At 36.3% G+C, this 22,487-nt stretch overlaps 1 protein-coding gene across 2 annotated transcripts; it reads left to right on the top strand.

The window, feature by feature from the left end:
• Positions 1-6,670: 6,670 nt before the first annotated feature.
• cdh27 (cadherin 27) lies at positions 6,671-21,358 on the top strand. 2 transcript variants are annotated; one of them, XM_048173678.1, is made up of 17 exons: positions 6,671-6,927; positions 7,795-7,911; positions 15,090-15,239; positions 15,323-15,467; positions 16,598-16,761; positions 17,101-17,232; positions 17,523-17,705; positions 18,190-18,485; positions 18,770-18,912; positions 19,123-19,350; positions 19,492-19,713; positions 19,931-20,052; positions 20,182-20,277; positions 20,412-20,498; positions 20,654-20,701; positions 20,820-20,906; positions 21,058-21,358. In XM_048173678.1, the coding sequence occupies exons 1-17, from the start codon at positions 6,892-6,894 to the stop codon at positions 21,256-21,258; spliced, it is 2,457 nt and encodes an 818-aa protein (XP_048029635.1). In that variant the 5' UTR covers positions 6,671-6,891; the 3' UTR covers positions 21,259-21,358. The 2 variants fall into 2 exon arrangements, with proteins under 2 accessions (XP_048029635.1, XP_048029634.1); XM_048173677.1 differs by having other exon boundaries at positions 20,648-20,701.
• The last annotated feature ends 1,129 nt before the right edge of the window (positions 21,359-22,487 follow it).

The following is a 22,487-nucleotide window of genomic DNA, read 5'->3' as shown; positions in this document are numbered from 1 at the left end:
TTCTGTTTTCCCTGTTCAGGGGTTCGTTTCCTGTACAATGATGTAACTCACTGCTTACCATAGTATGATGCATCGTTGAAGAAATGAACTAGTCACGACTGTTTCCCGAAACTGTATTGTCGCAAATTATGTCACACAGGTGGTGGAGTAATAACTTATTTTAATGAATCTGTTTGAGATCGATTTAAAGCGGTGGTTCATTGCAATTTCACTTTTTTAACTTTAGTTAGTGTGTAATGTTTCTGCTTGAGCACAAACAGTATATCTACAAAGTTACAGCACTGAAAGTTCAATGCAAATGGAGATATTGTCTTTTAAAGTTATGGCAGTTTAATGCCTACAAAAACGACCGGTTTGGACCACGACAAGCTTCTTCCCGGGTTGGTGACATCATAAACACTGCAAAACACTGCCCCCGGGAACATGCAACAAAGTGGGCGAGGCCATGTCGCGTGGCATTATCGAAATGGAAGAGTTGTCTACGCCGGACGCGAGCAGCGTGATGATCAAAAGTTAATAGAACCCATTATAATCAGTGATATTATCTACACTGGATGCGGCGCGGAAGATAGCTTTACAGAATCTACACTTTGCACAAAGGCTATTACTGAAAGATGAAGCAGTTTTTAAAAGCAGAAGCTGCTGTTTATGGGCCCCTAACTGTACGTACGTTTTATTGTTTGTACATGTCTTTTAAATGTATTATGTTGCTATTTTTGGTTGCATCAAGGACGTAAACAAAGACCAATGTGCTGCTTCACTACCATAGTACAATGCATCGGTGAACAAATCAACTAGTCACGACTGTTTTCCGAAACCGCATTGACGCAAACCTGTTGTTTAGCCACATTGGTGAATGATGTCACGCAGGTGGTGGAGTTCTTTAAATCTTCTTTAAATTAATCCGTTTGAGATCGAAATTAATGCTAGATTTTTTTGCTATAAATTGCAGACATGGCATCTGAAGACTAATTCTCTTTATTTCCAGATTCAATCATAGCTCATTCTTAACTACTAGAGCATGTACACACATGCGCACTCTTCAAAAATGGTGTTTCAAATCTCTTGACAAACTAAAGTATGTAAATGACATTTGTATATTTTTGAAATAAAAGATATACATTGTACTTAATGTCAGCTTGCTTATTTTGCTCAAGATAACAATTTATTAAGTTTGTGATGCAGCTGGCGAATGTTCATTTGAACTATGGTTTCAGGAAACACCAAATCATTGAACTATGTTAGTAACGACAGAACTAGCAATGTTAGTTGGCTAACAATGCTTTTGGGAAACGCACCCCTGGTTTGCCTGAGTTCTCTGTTCTTTTAGTTTCCATAGTTCCTAAATAATTTACACACCTGTTCTATTTTACCTTGATTACTTTCCCCATGTATTTAAGCCCTGGGTTTTCCTCAGTTCTGTGTTTGGTTTTGTTTGCATTTATGTTGGAAGTGGTTGCTTTTCCATGTATGGTTTTTATAATAACCATGGGTATGGTTTTTATAATAATCTTTACTTAGTATGAATGTAAATGGGAAAATAAATGTTTTTGATTAATATTAATTCAAAATGTAGGGTTTGAACCAAACCATAAACATGACCTGACAAAAACTAATAAATTTGCCTGTAAGAGCAAATATATATATATATATATATATATATATATATATATATATATATATATATATATAGGGCTGCACGATATATCGCATGAGATTGTCACGCGCATTTCGTCAGTAAAGCCGGTTCCCTGATTACCGCTAAATCGCCATCACCTGCTTTCAAGTGGAGCGGCATTTAATACACAGAGCCGTAGATCACTGACAAGCTACGCAATATCACGTTCATTATCGAAGGCGATTCATCTGCGATATGAACGCGATATTGCGATATTTGAAAGCAGGTGATGGCGATTTAGCGGTAATCAGGGAACCGGCTTTACTGACGAAATGCGCGTGACAATCTCATGCGATATATCGTGCAGCCCTAATATATATATATATGTATATATATATATATATATATATATATATATATATATATATATATATGTGTGTGTATATATATATATATATATATATATATTAATTAGTACTCAAGACCGGTCTTGGTCTTGAGACCATTTTTTGAAGGTCTTGGTCTTGTCTTGGTCTCAGCCGCATTTGGTTTTGGTCTTATCTTGGTCTCAGACTAAAAGGACTCTGGATTTTATTTCAAGACCGGTCAAGACTACAACTGCGGGGATATCGCTAAATTGCCATTGCATTTCTTTGTTAACATCTTTAATTTGATTGGATGTAAAACTTCCAGCTTTAAATGCAATTAATAACTTATTTCTAATTTCATTTATATTGTTACTGTTGTGCCGGGTCAGAAATCAACAAAGGACTGTGTCAGAAATGTCACCAAAATTAATACAAATGCCCACAAATTTCAAGATATGATTGCAAAAAAAAAGCTTGATATTTATATTATAACACATGATATAATTAAGCAATATCACAAGAAAGAGGGCTGCAAAGGTGATATTGATTTTTTACAAATCTTCCATAAACAGAATTTTATTTTTAAAACATTAATCTCAACATGACTTATGCATTTGTAATTGTACCAATTCAGATGCAACTTCTGTTCCACCTCTGCAGAGTAAAGATGAATTTTGTTGTTAGTTATTTCAGTTGATTGGTAACAGCTCTATACAGTGTCTTATTCTAATTGCAATTATTGATTAAAAATAAGACATTTCTCAGGTAGTAAATGTGGATCTTTCAAATGAATTTGAGGAGTGCTAGTCTGGTCTTGACCTTGACTCACTCTCAACTTGCCTTGGTCTCGTCTTGGTCTTAACCCCCAAAGTTTTGGTCTTGTCTTGGTCTCAATTTGGTCTTGGTTTAGGTGGTCTTGACTACAACACTAGTTGCAGGTGTAATCGCAAGTAGGTGTGACCTACGAACGGGCGACTGACTGACACCTGGTTAGTCTTGAGTGAGTGCTCCTGCATACACTATAATTTGGATTTGGATGTATGACTATAAAATTAACTTAAAGTGTTAAGTTTAACACTACTTTGGATCATATATGGTCCCAATCTATTTAGTGTAAAAAGTACACTCTTTGTAGTGTTGAATTTACAGTGTTAAAAAAGCACTGTATAGTATAAAATATAATATTAAAATTAAAGCTGCAAGCAGCATTTACCGGGGTTCAAGCATTTAAGGCCTTTAAGCACATAATAAGTTATTATATTTTATTTAGCAAGCATGTAAACATATAGATCATAGACGGAAAAGACCATTTACAGCCAATACAGGCAATTCAGTAAGGAAAAACATGGTTTTTAAAGGTTTTTTGACAGTTATAGCGCCATCTGTTGCCCGATGTCCACCACTTTTTTTGGGTGTCCTCAGAGTGTGCCCATACATATGTGTGCCAAATTTGGTGAAAATATCTCATTTCGTTGTGAAGTTATAGACACTTATATATAAGAGAGCATAAAAAATGACCCATGAAAGACTTTGATTGGATTTTTTTGCCACTTCCCATCAAAATTTTGACATTTGGGCTTTAACACTTAATAAACCAACTTAGGTTCCGTGTTTCCTATGCTGGTTTCGTCTCGATCAGACTAACGGTTTCGAAGATATTCGCAAAAGTTTTTTAAGCGCTAAATCACAACGTAGCACAAACCATAGGCCGAAACCTGCCATATTTGGTATCGTTAGACTCGGCAAGGATTCAGGAGTCTAAAGAAGTGAGTCATGTGAAAATAAGTCTGACACATCCAAAGTTATATATATTTTCATCTAAAACCATTAAAACCATATGTTTTTTAAAGTTTTTTCACAATTATAGCGCCACCTATTGTCCGATTTACACGAAAATTGGCATGCCTCTTTAGAGTCATATACTTCATGTGCTCACCTATTTTGGTGAAGATCTGACTTTTTGTTTAGGTTTTATAGGATTTGGGGTATATTTAGCCACGCCCATTTTCTAAATGACCCAGTTATAGCGACCCAAAGGGCAAAGTTCAACTTTTTTTTGATAATTATTGATCTAGAGAGTCCATAGAATTGTCCTACACTGGTTTCGTTCCGATCGGGCGAAAAACCTAGGACTAGTTCGCAAAAGTATGTTTTTCACATATTTGCAAATAATTAATGAACGATTTGATTGACAGCATTGGTTCTTGAGGCAAAGTTGTTCAGGATGAGGAGATCTATCAAATGATATGGATATTGTGTGGTTTTATGAAACACCACATGATTGCTGAGGCATAAAACTCGTTAGCGCCAACTTGTGGCCGATTTCTTTCAAAATTCTTACAGACCTTTAGGACCATGACTCGAACATGCCCATCGAGTTTCGTTCCGATCGACCTCCGTTAACCTTGTCTGTCTAATAGGTGCTCAAACTTCATTGGCTGATGGCGGCCATGTTTTTTGAGATACGCCAATGTCCTCATAGACTATCATGCCCCCTTGGACCAAGACACTGCATGCCAAATTTCAAGTCAATCGGACTAACGGTTGCATAGTTACAACTGTTTTTAAGTTTTTTTCAAGTTATAGCGCCACCTAGTGTCCAATCGACGTGATTTTTTTATCGTGACCAAAGACTGAGCCCCTACACAAGTCTTCCGAGTTTGGTGCAAATATGTCATTTCCTTCTGGAGTTATAGCCATTTTAGTAAAAGTGGCTCCTCCCATTACATAGATTTTTACGCCCCCTAGGGACCCTGAATCAACAATTTCTGCACTCGGTTTGGTTCCGATCGGATTCAGACTCCAGAGAATATTTCTGCACTGGTTTGGTTCAATCCAAAAAACCTAGGACTAGTTCGCAAAAGTAGGTTTTTGACAAAATTCAAAATGGCGGAAAAATTTGCATACCGGAAATAAAATCGGAGATATACGTTTTGTTTGGAAAGGACTCAGCTTTCCAATGATATAAGACACTTGACCCTGTGACACACGGTTTAGGAGTTATGAGCCATTTCGCGCATTTGATCGCTGTAGCGCCACCTATTGGCCGATTTGGGTCATACTTTGTCAACCTCTCCTCGATTTTTGTACTATCATTTGACAAAGTTTCAAGTCTCTAGGCCTTACGGTTTGGGCTGCACGATGCGTTTTACGGCAGAAGAAAAAGAATAATAATAATAATAAAATGCTGCATCATGCTAACAGTGATTACAAAGTATTTATTTGGGTTTCAGTTTTATTCTGAGTGAATTTGAGGCTTCCTCCGTGCTAACGGCTATTGAACTACCTGTTGGAGAGATTTACTAAAGAATAAGTTGTGTTTATGCATTATACAGACTAACAATTTTACAAAATGAAAATAGGACGGCTCTTGTCTCCGTGAATACAGTAAGAAATGTTGGTAACTTTGACTCATTTAACGTACATTAGCAACATGCTAACGAAACTTTTAGAAAGACAATTTACAAATATCAGTAAATATCATGCTATCATGGATTTACAGTTATTATTGCTCCATCTGCCATTTTTCACTATTGTTCTTGCTTACCTAGTCTGATGATTCGGCTGTGTGCACAGCTCCAGACGTTAACTGGCTGCCCTTGTCTAATGCCTTTTATAATGTTGGGAACATCATGGGCTGGCATTATGCAAATATTGGGGCGTACACCCCGAATGTTACGTAACAGTCGGTGTTATGTTGAGATTCGCCTGTTCTTCGGAGGTTGTTTAAACAAATGAGATTTATATAAGAAGGAGGAAACAATGGGGTTTGAAACTCACTGTATGTCTTTTCCATGTACTGAACTCTTGTTATTTAACTATGCCAAGGTAAATTCAATTTTTGAATCAAGGGCACCTTTAAAACATGGCAGAAGGTCAGTTAATCACATTAATGTGATTAATAAAATAAGGTTTCCAGTAATAGTAAAAATAGATAGGGCACAACTTTACCCACTCACAAGGTGTATGGAAACAAACAGAACAAAAAGAAATCTTGCAACACTTGTGGTGAAGGGAACATTTAATGATTGTCTTACTGCAAACCCCTCGTCTTTGGGTCCTGAACACAATATCACAAGCAGGTAAGACACAGAAGCGCAACACATGAAAGAGAACACAGAAACATAAAGCATCCGCATGACACGAATAGTGATCAACTGACAACAAAAGGTAGACACAGCTGGGAATAAATAAGGTAAGGGGAACGAGCGACAGGTGTGGGAGATCACACAGCGCTACCAGGCAACACTGATTGCACAAATCACAAGCTGCAGGAAAATGTCAGGACAATAACAAAACAGAGACGAACCGGTGACACACCCTGACCCATGACACCAAAACTTATCATCCTTAAACAAGATATTAACATGTTGGCATTTATTTTCTTTTGTTTTTAAGAGAATCTAACAAAGTTTTGTGAGGTTTATGCTTAAAACAATAATAATCAAAAAACAATAATAATAATATTTTTTTTAAAATGGCATCAGGGTAAGAAATATAAAAGTTATATTTAATATAATATTTAATAAAGGTATATTTTCTGAAATGTTATTTCGCACAATCTTACCCAAGTCTTCTTTAATGTCAAATAATTTTTATCTTGTCATAAGAATGTTTTGATATTTGTACCGAAAAGCATATGATTAAAAATGCATCTCTCTCTCTCTCTCTCTCTCTCTCTCTCTCCTATAGATTCATATGTAATGTCTCTTTCTCTCTCTATAATGTCTACATGTGTACACCGCATACTGATACTAACACTGCCCCAGGGTGTGCTTACCTGTGCTTCTGCACTAGACAGGTATGAGTGTGCTCTCAGTCCAAAGCAGAAGCAGGTCTGAGCATACAAGTTCATGAGATTCCAGTGTTACTTCACTCTGCCTAAAATTATGAATTGACATTATTATGGCTACAACGATGTTCAGCTCTTTGGTGCTTGTGGTAAGTACAGTTTGTGTTTCTGTCACAGTTATTCAATAGGTTAATTAAAGATTCAGTAAGATATTTAAATCAAAATGTTTCGTTCCATGCTTGTTTGGTATAGTTTATATTTTACATTGTTTTGCAAAGGAAAGAACTACTAGATATGAGCTTCTGTTACAATAAGGAGCTATTTCTACTTCTTTCTCTGATTCATGTCACATGAATACTTTTCTGTCTGTGTTTTTCCTTCAGTATTTGTTTTGACATTCTGATTGTTGGGAACTTTATAGTTTTGATCTTAATGAATAATCTGTGCAGGTAATTAGAATGATTATTATTAGACATTTTATGGAAGACTGTGCTTTTATATGTGTATTCCTGTAACATGAAACACTATCCAGGGAATTTTTCTGTCTTGGGGTCAGTTGAGAAATACAGCAACAAAGGAGAGTCAAGTATAGCCTTTCCCAAACCTGTTTCACAACTTTGAATATTTTCAGGTAAACATGCAGTACAAGCTCAAAGTGCTTCAAAATGTACAGAAAAAAAATGTGTCCTTTGACCCTGCCATAATGACAGAAATGGCAAAAAAATATCTGAATGTTAATAACTGAATGGCATTTTGAATAGTAATCTCTTACCTTTTGGTTTAGCAGATGGATTGTTTTGCGGCTACAACCCACTTAGCCCCATCTTAGAAATAAACAGTCATGTCACGTTTCACTGCATATTTCATTTTTATTTCCAAAAGCAAATATAATACTGATTGTGTCTGTGATTTGATCATATGAACTGCTCTTGATCAATCTTTTTTTTTTTTTTTTTTTTTTTGCTTCTAATCTTTAAATCCATACATTATATAACACCTACTGTTTCTCTTGAAAGGGAATTATCTGTCTGTGCAACACAGAGCCTCTCAAACGCCATAAAAGATCATGGATTATAGACTCGTTTGACATTGTGGAGGAACACCCGGGGCCTTTCCCTTATGAATTGGGGCAGGTATGTGTCAATGCTTGCAATTCATTTATTGCTGGTATTAAATCATAAACTAATACAAAACATTTTGTTTTGGGACGGTATAGCCTTTTGGTTATTGCATGGCCCAGATTCACAAAACATTCCTAAGAATAAAAGTCTTCTTAACTGCTATTTTTATTAAACTTATTTTCATATACTGAAGAAAAGTTTTCTCCAGTAAGAAAGTTATTTCTCAAGATTAATCTGAAGACAAAACTTCAAGAATTCAAAATCTTGAAAAGAAATCATAGTAAATAACTTCTTAATTGGCAAGATATTTTATGACTTTATTGGATCGTTTCAAATTATTTGTTGTATTTAAGTATTTAAACATAACCCTTGTTATCTGAATTAGTCACACCAATGATCAATAACATAAAATGATTGCTCAGGATTGTGTGACGTGACTTTTTGCTGAATTCAAAATTTAGTAACGGCTTTACAAAAACGAGTCAAATAGGGACCTTATTTTTAGCCTAATTACGACAGAATTTTCGGCAGCATGAAGCGCATGTGAGAGTGTTCACCAGGGCCGGAATGGGACTCATTTTCAGCCCTGGAGTTTCATGCCTTAGACCGGCCCACTTTAATTCCCGACTGACTATATTAAAATAGTGTAATTAAAACCTCAGTATATAAGTCTGCAAATTGTGCACTGTTCTCTACGGCCTTGTAATTAATTGTTTATTTATTTTTCAAAAATATTATTTCCAATTCAGTGCAAAAATGCAAAAATATGATATATCATTTTTGTGAACCATTGATTAATTCTTTAGCCATCTAGTGACTGTAGTTTAAAAATCATGTTATTTTAATTAAGTGTTTACTTTCCAGTAGATGGCAGCAATCGTCCACTAAACCCAGGCACATTTTTCATGTCTATCACTTTGAATGAAATTGAGAAATGTAGATCTTTTTTAAAGTGGTTTTAACATAAACATTTTCCTATTTTATATAAATATATATACTTACTATATACAATTATTACAAATTGAGGCAAATAAAAAAAAAAAAAAAAAACATAAATCCCCCAAAACTGCACAAATTTACAGTAAAAATATTAAAGTGAGTGATATCACATTTGTTTAAAAAAGTTACATTATGTTACAAAAATCACATTTTACTGTCTGGTTATGTAAGCTAGTTGGATAGAAAAATTAATATTGTTTCCCAATGTGTAGAATATTAACAAGAAACATAGCATAACATAAATGATAGGCCCTATATTTTATTATTTGCCTACTATTACGATATGAGAAATAGCTGCATACATGCCTTTCTCTTTTGCATGTTTCCCCTCTTCCTTTTTTTTATTTAGGCAACCTAAATCGGCCTCCGGTGGCTTAGACCATTTTTCTTACCATAATTTAGTGTTGATTTAGAACTTGTCCCGCTCCCCTCCCGCTCTCCCTACAGACGTCACCTCATCCCATCTTCTCTGATACTTTTGAGTGAGAGTTCTTCTCCGGGCACACACTCCGAGTTCCTCCCGACCTGGTTAACTGACCCACAAGGTGACATGATATCATTGATGTTACGTGCAAATGAACGGTAAAAACCCAAGCGCGCATTTGTTTTTTTTCTTGCACAGGTGCACCGTGCCGCCCCCGGCAAGATGCCGCTCTGGGCCGTTGCCCATGTTGCCCATGCATAAATCCGTCACTGACTGGTTTTAAAGGGTTAGTTCACCCAAAAATGAAAATTCTGTCATTTATTACTTACCCTCATGCCGTTCCACACCAGTAAGACCTTTGTTAATCGTCAGAACACAAATTAAGATATTTTAGTTGAAATCCCATAGCTCCGTGAGGCCTCCATAGGGAGCAATGGACACTTCCTCTCTCAAGATCCATAAAGGTACTAAAAACATATTTAAATCGGTTCATGTGAGTACAGTGGCTCAATATTAATATTATAAAGCGACGAGAATATTTTTGGAGCGCCAAAAAAACAAAATAACAACTTATATAGGGATGGCCGATTTTAAAACACTGCTTCATGAAGCATCAGAGCATAAATGAATCAGTGTGTCGAATCATGATTCAGATCGCGTGTCAAACTGCCAACGGCTGAAATCACGTGACTTTGGCACTCCGAACAGCAGATTCGACACACTGATTCATCTGTGCTCCGATGCTTCCTGAAGCATTGTTTTGAAATCGGCCATCACTAAATAAGTCGTTATTTTGTTTTTTTGGCACTCCAAAAATATTCTCGGCTTTATAATATTAATATTGCCACTGTACTCACATGAACCGATTTAAATATGTTTTTATTACCTTTATGGATCTGAGAGAGGAAGTGTCCATTGCTCCCTATTGAGGCCTCACGGAGCCATCGGATTTCAACTAAAATATCTTGATTTGTGTTCTGAAGATTAACGAAGGTCTTACGGGTGTGGAACGGCATGAGGGTAAGTAATAAATGACAGAATTTTCATTTTTGGGTGAACTAACCCTTTAAGGAAAAAGGTACTCAGCTTAGTACATTTTCACCGCGTCGACAGTTTCTAGAGCATCCATATTTCAACCCAGTGCCATGACAACACCGTCCCTCCTGGCCAAAAAAACAGACCAGCCCACCGGGAATTCTCCCGGTGCTCCCGATTAGCCAATCCGGGCCTGGTGTTCACTGTTGGAGAGGAAAGGAGACTGCTTGGCTCTGGTTCCAACTATCAGCAGTACACTCCTGGGGTGTCGGTCAGGACACAAAGAATGAGGAGACTGGAGCTTCTTTGAATATTAAGGCTTCGTATTGAATATTAGTCTAAAAATAACAAAACATAACATTAGTATAAGTAAAAATAGGTACATAATCACAAATAAATCAGACATTTCTATTCAAGAATGCTAACATTTAAATAACAGCTGAAGTTTTAAATATGCAGAGGATTTGCAATTTGAGACAATAAAACTCTTGGTCTGGTCCCATGAATTGACTTCAGTATTAATATATATATAAATCCAGGTGCATTGACAAACAATGCAATTTTCCCAAATAACACAATAAAAAAGGCAGTAATACTGGTTAATCATTCCACAGTATCAAAACATGATCGATTACAGACCAATTACTATGTAAATTGTAACATCCAACTCTGTATTTAGCAGAAATTACATCGAACATTACATCGAAATTACATCGAGTTGTTTATCTATCGAACGATCACACGTGAATCATTACATGTTCGTACATGCCCATGCAAACGTACAAAGTTAAATAATACACTTCAAACACATTTAAAAACATATAGAAATCGAAGAAAACTTTCTGAATTATGAATGAATTAACATTTTGAAACACCAAACACCAACAAACATCCAAATAACTGGCAGGAAAAACAGCTGCGCAGCTGCAATGACGCAGCAGGCAGCAAACTTTAACAATAATGCCTCCTACTGGATGCATCGGAAATACGCTCAACAAACTATCAAAATAGGTGTCCCTCAATAAAAGACTTAATTTCTCCAGGAGCCTTTTATACAGGCCCAAAGGTGCTATGCAACTTTGCTTCTACTAAAAGGCGACTTAAGTTAGTGGCTTAAGTCGCCTAGTGTAGACTTGCCCTTTTATATCTACATCAGCAGATCTGACATGTCCATCCGAACTGTGGTGTGTCTTGTATAAATGGTAGTATAAAGGGCTGACTTTACAGATTGTACCTCTCTCTCCCACAATCCTCTGAAGTGTGGGGCTGCTGGAGGATTGAAGTGAAATTGGATCTTCTGACGAGCAAGCTGTTTCTGTAAGTCAGGAGCCATTTCAACGAAGGCTTCTCTTAGATCTCTTTCACCCCCTTTGAAGTTTGTTCCTCTGTCTGACCACAGATCCACTGGTGTTCCCCTTTGTACAACAAACCACCAAAGGGCCATTAGGAAGGAATAAGCATTCATGGTACTGAGGAGGTCCAAGTGTGCCGCTCTAGTAGTTAAACACTTGAAGATTATCCCCCAGCATTTTTCTGTGTGTCTCCCAATTTGAATCAGCATTGGCCCAAAGAATTCTACACCACATGAGTAAAAGGCAGGTTTGTGGAGACAAAGACGGGCATAAGGCAAGTCTGCCATTTTAGGAATAGTTGGCTGTGCCCTCCAACGCTGACACTCTGGACACCCATGCTGGTGCAGATGAATGGCTTCATGGCCACAGATGATCCAATAATAGTACTGCATTTCGGCAAAGACTCTCTCAGGTCCTGGATGATGCAGCTTGCAATCATAATGCTTAATCAGTAGCCGGGTGACTGGATGATTAGTGTCCAATACAATGGGGTGTAGGGTACATTCTTCTATGGACTCAGCTCCCCTCAATCGACCTCCCACTCGGATTAAACCACTAAATCTGTCCAGTTCAGGAGCTAAGGTAGGAAGGTGACTGTCAGAAGACACTGGTATCCCTTTCTCCAAACGCTCATAGTCACTGGGGAAAGACTCCTGCTGAACTCACTTGAGAATAAGGATCTCAGCTTGACGATAATCATCTGCATCAGGAAAGGAATCAGAGGTAGGGTTTACCTGAATTTCCTTGGCAGTGGCATCCAGGAGTTCTTCCAAGAATCAGGGATAATGGATTGGGGTGGTAATGCCGTGGATCTGCAGAAGGCAGACTTACGTAGCTCCATGTTGTCATCTGTTAGGTCTGTTCTTGGCATCACTGGCCAGGTAGCTGAATCTTGGAGTAAGAATGGAGGTCCTTGAGACCATCTGTTTGTCTCTGTAAGGACATTCAGAGGTTTGCCTCTAGTGAGGTCATCTGCAGGATTGCTTGCAGAATCCACATAGCACCAGGAACACTTCTCTGTTAGCTCCTGGATTTCGGCGACTCTATTGCCAACAAAAACTTTGTAGTGGCAGGAATTCAGAGTTCAGCCAGATAAGCACAGTGGAAGAGTCTGTCCATAACAACGTGTTCTCAATCTGCAAGGTCAGTTCCCTCTGAAGCAATCTAGCTAACTGAGTGGCCACAAGAGCTCCACAAAGTTCCAATCGAGGAATGGAATGAGAACGACTTGGGAAAATATGTGAACTTCATGTATGGCACCATCCTTCTTCACCTCAGGAGGGACATAAGTCCTAGGGAGGGTGATGCTTGGCAAGTACTGAAGTTCATTCTCCCAAGATGCGCCATGACTGCAGGAGTTCAGGTGGTAAGTTTGGATCATCCCAACCCACTGCTTATTCCATAGCTGCCTAATTATGACCTTGGCTTGGGTGGTGTAGGGCAAAAGAAGGTCCGAGAGGGTCATATTGAGTGGCTAGGACCTTGTAGATGTTCCTGAGGGTGGGAGTCTCATACACAACAGGTCAGTGCTTGTACACTAGGGTATCAGTCTGCCAGTTCCAGCTTAGGCCTAAGGTTGACTCTGGTATATCTGACTTGTCTTGAGCTAACCAAAGTTCCAAACTCTCAGCTTGAGCTTCTGTTGGTAAGTGACTCAGAATGCCGGGAACATTGCTGGCCCATTGTCGTATCTCAATTCCAGCCTTGGAAAGCATCTCTCTCAGTCCATCGATCCAAGTACCTGGCTGCCTCAGGAGGTGTCCAAGACTCTGAAGGCAGTTGTCCACATAAAAACATTTCTCCACTGAGAACCTGATGGACTCATTTGTCATGCTGTGCTTGGTCACATATATGATACAGCATGGACTACATGTAGTACTAAATGGTGCTACCTGCCATTTAAAGATTTTAGGGGTTTCATCCACATTCAGATCACACCAGAGGAACCGCAGTAAAGGGACGATAAGAGTCTGTTGTCTCCTGAATTACTTCCTGGACAGCTCCTGTCTGCATGAGCTTCTCCATCTCTGCTCTATAGGTCTCTGCTTTCACTGGATCCTTCAACAAACATTACACAATGCTGCACAGGTTAGGCATGATTAGGCTAGGCAAATGTTTCTAAAGCATCCAGTAGGAGGCATTATTGTTAAAGTTTGCTGCCTGCTGCATCATTGTATTATTACTGAGAGAAGCGGCAGCTGCGCACTTAGTTTTTCCTGCCTGATATTTGGATGTTTGTTGGCGTTTGGTGTTTCAAAGTGTTAGTTCATGACCATAAAGTAAGTTTTCTTCGATTTCTATATGTTTTTTTAATGTGTCTGAAGTGTATTATTTAACTTTGTATGTTTGCACGGGCATGCACGGACATGTAACAATTCACGTGTGATCGTTCGATAGATAAACAAGATATGCTATGTAATTTCTGCTAAGTACAGAGTTGGATGTTACAGTTAACACAGTAATCGGTCTGTAATCGGTCATGTTTTGATATTTTTTGCATTGTTTGTTAATGTATCTGGATTTAATAATATATATTAAGTTAAGAAACAAAGTTTAAGTAAGATTTTTTTTGTACTGGTAGATAATTTATTGTTTTTAACTTGATATATTTGAGTACACTAATTTATATATTTAACTTAAAATTATCAGGTTATTTCAACGTAAATATTTTGCTTTCTATAACAAACTAATTCAGAAAATGCCAACTTGCTAATTTGTTAACATGTTGATATTAGCATGGTATAGCACTTACTGAATGAGTACAGCAACTTAAAACCAGTTTCAGTTAAACTTACGTTAGTCTAAATTAAAAGAAATTACAACTTCTTACAACTCAAAACAATGAAACAGTTTAGTTTACTTAAAATATGTCAAATCCTGTGAACTCAAAAGAAAAAGAAAGTTATAAATACTCATAACAATTCATTTAACTGAACTAATTTGTTTCAATTTAAGTTTGTCCTACTCAAACCAATTAAGTATTTTGAGCGTTAAGGTTTACAATAGTGACATTGAATATTAATATCTAGGCTAATGTTTTTTATTAATGATTATCAATGTTATGGAAAATAACATGACGTAGTATTAAAACGAACATGAAATTTATTTTAATTTTATTCAATTTAACTTTGCTACTTCAATTAAAATTCTACAAAATTCAGGAATAAAAAAGGAAACAAATATTCAGGACATTTCATTATTAATGAAAATGCAGTGCAATAGTTGTAATGAAAAATGTAACCTAAAATTCTTGCAATTAAAGGAATGTTAATTAACAAATTAATTGTTAAATGACATGAATAGTTATCCTTGGGTCACAAGAGCTGCCATAATGTTATAAAACTTGCCTTCCTGAGAAAATGTCTTTACCCAAATTCTAGATTAAACTGGACCGTAGCTATTTAGTGGAGTTCATGCTAAAAGGCAAAGGTGTGGATGAAGACCCAAAGGGTGTCCTGTCTATTGATTCGAGCACAGGAGTCATTAAAGTCCACCGTAAGGTCGACTTTGAGCAATACAGTGTTCTGATGGTAAGAGAAATCATAATTTTTTTTATCAGATGGTAGGATATAAAGGGTATAGGTCTAAAACAAATTCCATCATCCTTTCAAAGCTGACCTTTCAAGCAAGAAATAAGTCCAACTTGGCCATAGACACACAACTAGGCATGGAGGTCAACATACTGGACATCAATGACAACCCACCAATATTCCAGAGAAAAGTTTATGATGTCACTATAAATGAAGCAGCAAAACAAGGTCAGTATCATTGCTTAACTGTAGCATTTTCATCAACTGCAATCATGGACATTTCAGGTTTGATTTACTGCACATTATTATTTAAATCCTATATGGCTGTTGTTGTTTTGTTTTTGTTTTTTTCAAACTAAGGACATGTTTGGTCTTGTTGGCTTTTAAAAGTTAAACTCCCTTAAAACATTTTTTTTTTTTTTTTAGTTTAATGTGTCTACCAACATCATGCCATTCTGCCATTTTTGTAATTTTTCTCAACCATTTTTATTTCTGCCACATCTTTCATTACCATTCATTTTGTAATGACAATTATAGTGGTGGAAATGCGTTTTTAAACATTTGAGTCCTTTGTAGGCTACTTTTGCTTGAATTTTGTATATATATATGTATATGTTATGCTGTATCATCAGAATTGTAAAAAAAAAAAAAAAAAAAAAAAAAAGGCATTTGAAATATTTTTAAAAAATGACGTATTTTCGAGCTCTTATAAATATTATTCAGCAAGGTACAAATACTACACATACTACAAATATGTCATCTGTTTACATAGTTTATTATTTACTCACATTCATGTTATGACAAACCCTTACAACTCTCTTTCTTCTGTGGAACACAGAATTTTAAACAAAATACTGGTTGCTCTTTTCTATACAATTACAATGAATGGGTATTCAAACTTAAAAAAAACATAATGAAAGTACAATAAAGGTGCTCTATAGTTGTTCATTGAAAATGTTGAGATCCGCACTAAGAGAAGTAATTGGGTCTGATTTGTGAACAAATGTTTCTCGCAAGTCACATATTTTTAATAAATAACTTTAGCCACATTTCAGAATAAGTTATTCTACATTTCATCAGTTTGTACATTCTGTAATAATCAAATCCACGTGTTGCTGAAACCATGCTCTACTGTTTGAACTACATGAACACTAGATGTCCTTTTGCATCATTTTGAAGCATAATCAGTCCATATTAATTGTAATTGTATGGATGAAACAAGTTGTTTCATCTTGGACACAGATGAAAAAAAATTCTTATGGATTTGGAACGTTATGAGGATAAGTAACATATTTTAATTTTCAAAAGATCGATAAACAAAGGAATTAAGTAATTTACTTTATATTATCTGTTTGCAGGTGGTTTTGTTGTTGGTGTATTAGCAATTGATAAGGATGCAGCGGGAACTCTGAATTCCACCATTGATTACAAAATCATTTCCGTAACTCCAGCCACTAAAAATACGGAATTCTATATCCAAGACAGTGGTGCAATATCGTTTAAAGGATGCCTTGATTATGAGGTAAAAAGCACAAAGAAGTCATAATTTGCAAGGGATGATTACTCAATGCATATATTATTACTTTATTCTTACTTGCACGGTGTATTCAGGCCATAACATACAATGGCCTATGGCATATACATGCCTGTAAAGCTAACATTGGAATATTGCTGTAACAAGACATTAGCCATCATGTTAGTGCCTGGCAAACCAACAGGCATTACAGTCCAGTCACATTGTTAAAGTAACATGTGAAAACATGTCTTTAAAATATCTTGACATTGCAGGTGATTTAAAGTTAGCATGTGAACTTTTTGAGCATGTATATGAGAGTAGGCTATAACCGGTTTTATTTTGCAGGTGGCTAATAAATACACTATTATAGTTGAAGCAAAGGATCGTGGAGAAGTTGTAAAGTTGTCAAGCACAGCAACCATATTTCTCAACATTCAGGATGGCAACAACCATCTACCAGTTATCACAGGGCAAACGGTTAGTGTTAATCTGTCCAATAAATAATTGTTACGAACTGCTCAGAGACTCAAAAGGTTGGAGATCCAAACGCAGCTTTTTACAAAACTGTATGATTTTCCTTCTGCTGCGAGACCCAAAAAGATATCTTTTTATTTTTTTATTTTGTCCGTACATCAAATGACTCATTGTATAGGCAAAAAAAAATAAAAAATGTCTGCGTGTGTTTCACAGAAAAAAAAAACAAAAAAAGTGCTTAATTGTGGTGAACTTTTTTTTTTATTATTTATTTAATTATCATACACATTCAGGGTTCAGGGAATGTGGTGGAGGGGACAAAAGGTATCTCCCCTCTCAAAATACACACAACTGATACTGACACCCGTCTCACTCCTGCATGGAGGGTCAGATACTCCATACAAGGGGATAAAGGTGGTCACTTCTCCATTCACACTGATCCAGACACCAATGATGGAATCCTCACAGTGATTAAGGTATGTGTACTCACTGTAGGCTATTCTGTAAATGTCATAGTGGTTACAATCTCATAATCACAAAGAAATAAATTACTCAGGTAGACTAAGTCATTGAGAGATTCCACAAAATCTCATCTCAACACACTTAATAAATGGCTACACTTTTCTTAATTTTGTCATTTCATCTGAATATCAACATTTGTAAGATATATAACATTGTATTATGGTGAATATCAATATCAGGTTTTTAATATAGATGTATTTATATTAATAACATTATTCATTTTAGAAATTTAGGGTTAAGCTTTTTAGTATTGCTTTTGTGGTGTATTTATTTTGAAAATGTAAATATTCATAAATAAATATGTTCTATAAATGACTTTTATTGCAATTTAATCTTGACAAGTTTATTTCTTAGCACACAACAAGCAAACACCTGCTATACTAATATGTACATTATTGTTTTTTTCCTTTTCCCTTTTTTTTAATTCTCTGCATGCAGCCCCTAGACTTTGAAGAACAAGCAGAACAAAAATTTACCATCTTTGTAGAGAATGAAGAGTCTTATTTCTCTTGTGAGGTGAAGGCTAGACCCGCAGATGGCCTCTGGACCGTCATCACAAATCCATCAAAACCATCCTCTATTAATATTACCATAACAGTGGAAGATGAAAATGATCCTCCATACTTCCCAGATCCAAAAAGGAAAGTAATTATAGAAGAAAATGGTGTTATTGGAGCATTTGTGGACAGAGTGACAGCAGTCGATCCTGACACTGGACGTCCTCACAAACTAGAGTATGTATCCCATGTGTTTGATCATCAGAATCATTCTCCATTTAAACTCTAAAGCCACAGTTAAAAAGGTGTGGAGTATCAAACCACATGGTATTTATTTAAAAGATATTTAAAAATGGTACAAAAAAGTTAGGTTTGAAATGACAAAACAATAGACGGTGTTAATGTAATGAATTAACTGTATGAACTATACCTTTTGACTGATTTAACTGTCCAAAAGTGTCCAAAAAACTTTTGATGCCACTCTGGGGATCCAGCTTGTTAAAATTGTTTCCTCCCATCAGGTATTCTATTGAACAAGATCCTGCAGGTTGGTTCAGAGTAGACAAAACAACCGGGGAAATCTTTGTAAAAGAGGCATTGGACAGAGAGTCAAGTCATGTCACCAACGGGACTTATACAGTCACTGTCCTTGTGACTGAGAAGGGTAATACTATATGGTTGTTTTGCATTTGGCAAAAACTCCATCCATTTTCCAAACCGCTTGTCCTATGTAGGGTTTTAGGGACGCTGGAGCCTATCCTAGTGTCTCAGGCTGAATGCACAGACAATACCTTCATAGTTTACTAAAACTATTATCAGCTCTATATAAGTATTATTTCATGTTTCACTTTCAAATTACTGATTCTCCACCCAGATGACCATCCTCCAATGACAAGCACTGCAACAATTCAGATCCACATCGAAGACAAGAACGATAATGTCCCCTTGTTAAAGGAGAACACGGTTTCTGTCTGTCAATCTGATGAAGTGTCAAGTACAGAGATCACAGCCTATGACCCTGATGGGGATCCATACAGTGGACCATTCAGTTTTGAAGTAATAGGAGATCATAAGGATAAATGGAGCTTTGACCCCAGCCATGGTAAATAAAACCTTCCCATTGTCACTGTCAGCTTCCTAGATGATGATTTTAATCATAGTGTACTCAACATTTGGTTAGTCTTTTACTAAGCTCTTGATGCAAATCCCATCGTCACTTTTTTTTTTTTACTTTGTCTTGTAGGTTACACAGTGCATTTGGTGAAGGATAAAAGCGTTCATGCCAGTCTGTACACACTGATTGTGAAAATCTCTGATAAACAGGGCAGGTTTGTCCTTCAGAATCTCTCTGTTGCTGCATGTGATTGTGCTGTTTCACCAAACTGTCTGCTGCTGCGCAACACACAGCAAACAGTAGGAAGTGGTGTCATAGGAATTACCATCTTTGCAGTGCTGATGATTTTGGGTAAGCACTGGATTCTGTCCTTTAAATTCCCTAAAAAAGGATTAAATAAACACAATTCTTATCCTGTGTTGCCCTATTATTATTGGGGCACATTGGGGTACAACCAGGATTTGGTACTTACTAGTAATTGTGGGAGTGCACTAAGATTTCAAATATTTGATGTTGTTTGTAAGAAAGTTAAAAGATCTTGAATCTGAAAGCCATTTTTTCCTATTAGCAAGCCTGTTGTTGTCCCTAACTTGCTCTTGTGGGACTATGAAGTCTCTGGTGGAGGTAGACAATGTCTTAGGAGATGCCCTTCTGCCTTCTAACATTGAGAAACCTGGCACTGATTGTGTGGTAATATGTGATATTAAGATTTCTTATAAAAAACTAAACGAAAGCTTTCATAGTTTTGTTTTTGTTGTTCCTAAGTAAATTCTACAAAGATAACAAATGACTGTTAATCTAATATTTACATTCATAAAGGTCCCGAATATTTTACTGAAGAAAACATCTGTAAGTCAGTCAAAGGAAGCAACTCTTGTCAATAATGGGGTTCAACAGACATCTGACATTCTGCAGGTATGGTAAACATTTCAATTTGTTGCATAATAAGGACTTGGAAACACTAAGAAGTTCATATAGCCACTGTCCTTCATTACACTAAGAATTGTATTGTTTTCTTTCTCTTCTTTTTTTTTCTTTTTTGGCCACAGGTATCTAGCAATGTTATAGCCACTCATAGTCTCCCAGTTCAAGTGGAAGAATGTTGGTCTAAAGACAGATCACAGTATTCTAGTGAGGTAATACAGCAGAGTTTGTTTACGAAATTGTCACAATAATTTAAAAAGGACTAATATATATTATTAATTATTCAAAATAATTAATGTAATGATCCTTTTAAAGTAGAAGTGGAAGTTCAATGTTTACTGTACTGTCTTCTGTACCTAAGAAACAGGCATGGATGTGGAAACAAATCCAGTATCAGAGTGAGAACTGCTACCGGGTAAATCTTAATAATTTTAACATGTTTAAACTTGTTATCGTTCAGTAAATTGTTTTTGTTTTTTTTCTTGTGAAATTGTAAAATCAGTAATATATAAGGCTTTCCTTATACCCCTTAGGGGTCAACATTTAGCAGGAGGAGCTCACAAAGAAGACAGAGTGCCTATTTCATCAGCCGATCGACTCTACAAAGCTTGCTTTCTCAGGTAAGTTCCCAAGTAGCCGATTCAGCTTCAGTTTTTCACAAACAAGCAACATAGAAATTCAACATTCATTCATTCATGCATTCATTCGTTTGACTGTTTGTTTGTTTTTTGTTCATTCGTTCACTGAATATATTTCTTCCTCAACTTTCAGAGGCTGCATTCAATACAGTCCCAGGAAAATGAGTTGCTTGATTACAAGCCTCAAATTTACACTTTTGAGGACAACTCTGATAACTTTGCAGATCTTGACCCCATAGACATGCCCATTAATGAGTTTGATCCTGAGCTGTTCTCTGACCTTGGACCAGCATTTAAGCATCTGGCTTCTATCTGTAACCCAGGGACAAGGTGAAAAACAGAAGTGATGAAGAATGGGACTAGATAGTCTAGTGATCAGGGGATGGATTCACAAAACATTTTTAAAGGATTAGTCCACTTTTAAATAAACTTTTCCTGATAATTTACTCACCCCCATGTCATCCAAGATGTTCATGTCTTTCTTTCTTCAGTCGAAAAGAAATTAAAGTTTTTGATGAAAACATTCCAGGATTTTTCTCCTTATAGTAGACTTCAATATAGGCACCAAACAGTTGAAGGTCATAATTAGTTTCACTGCAGCTTCAAATTGTTCAACACGATCCCAGATGAGAAATAAGGGTCTTATCTAATGAAACCATCGCTCATTTTCTGAAAAAAATTGAAAATTATATAAGTTTTAACCTTAAATGCTCATCTTGAACTAGCTCTCTTCTTCTTCTCCTCTATTAGAATTCCAGCAGTGTAGACAATGCTAAGCATAATACTGCCCTCCACAGGTCAAAGTTTGAACTAATTGTTATATACTATTTAACTAGCATATTGCATATAAAAATTAGTTCAAACTTTGACCTGTGGAGGGCAGTAATACGCTTAGCAGCATCTACACTGCTGGAATTCTAATAGAGGAGAAGAAGAGAGCTAGTTCAAGATGAGCATTTCTGGTTAAAACTTATATAATTTTCAAATTTTTTTCAGAAAATGAGTGATGGTTTCACAAGATAAGACCCTTATTTCTCATCTGGGATTGTGTAGAACAATTTAAAGCTGCAGTGAAACTAATTTTGACCTTCAACTGTTTGGTGCCCATTGAAGTCTACTATAAGGAGAAAAATCCTGGAATGTTTTCATCAAAAACTTTAATTTCTTTTTGACTGAAGAAAGAAAGACATGGACATCTTGGGTGACATGGGGGTGAGTAAATTATCAGGAAAAGTTTATTTAAAAGTGGACTAATCCTTTAACAATAAAAATTTCCCATGTTTTCCACGTGTGGACATGTCGCCACGTTTCACATTTGATCACGTGGATTTCACATGGACACTATGTTTTACATATGCAAAGTATAAGTTATACATTTGATCTAAATGTGTTTTTTCACGTGTAATTTGTCACAATTCAGTAACAACAACTCTACTAAACATAATGTCCTCATTTTTAATTTTAGCCATTTTTGGCAGCATTCACATATGGGAGCGTTAATATAGCCTACAGGACACATTCACAATACTAGACACACACAAACACATAGATAGGCTACAGGGT

The sequence above is a fragment of the Megalobrama amblycephala genome, linkage group LG21, assembly GCF_018812025.1.
Source record: "Megalobrama amblycephala isolate DHTTF-2021 linkage group LG21, ASM1881202v1, whole genome shotgun sequence".
Lineage (NCBI taxonomy): Eukaryota > Metazoa > Chordata > Actinopteri > Cypriniformes > Xenocyprididae > Megalobrama > Megalobrama amblycephala.
This window is presented reverse-complemented; position numbering and strand designations above follow the sequence as displayed.

Coding starts and splice junctions, on each gene's coding strand:
- cdh27 (XM_048173677.1), top strand. CDS start 6,892: ATGGCTACAACGATGTTCAGCTCTTTGGTGCTTGTG. Junction 18,486..18,769: donor GGACGTCCTCACAAACTAGA/GTATGTATCCCA, acceptor TCCTCCCATCAG/GTATTCTATTGAACAAGATC. Junction 20,907..21,057: donor TACAAAGCTTGCTTTCTCAG/GTAAGTTCCCAA, acceptor CTCAACTTTCAG/AGGCTGCATTCAATACAGTC.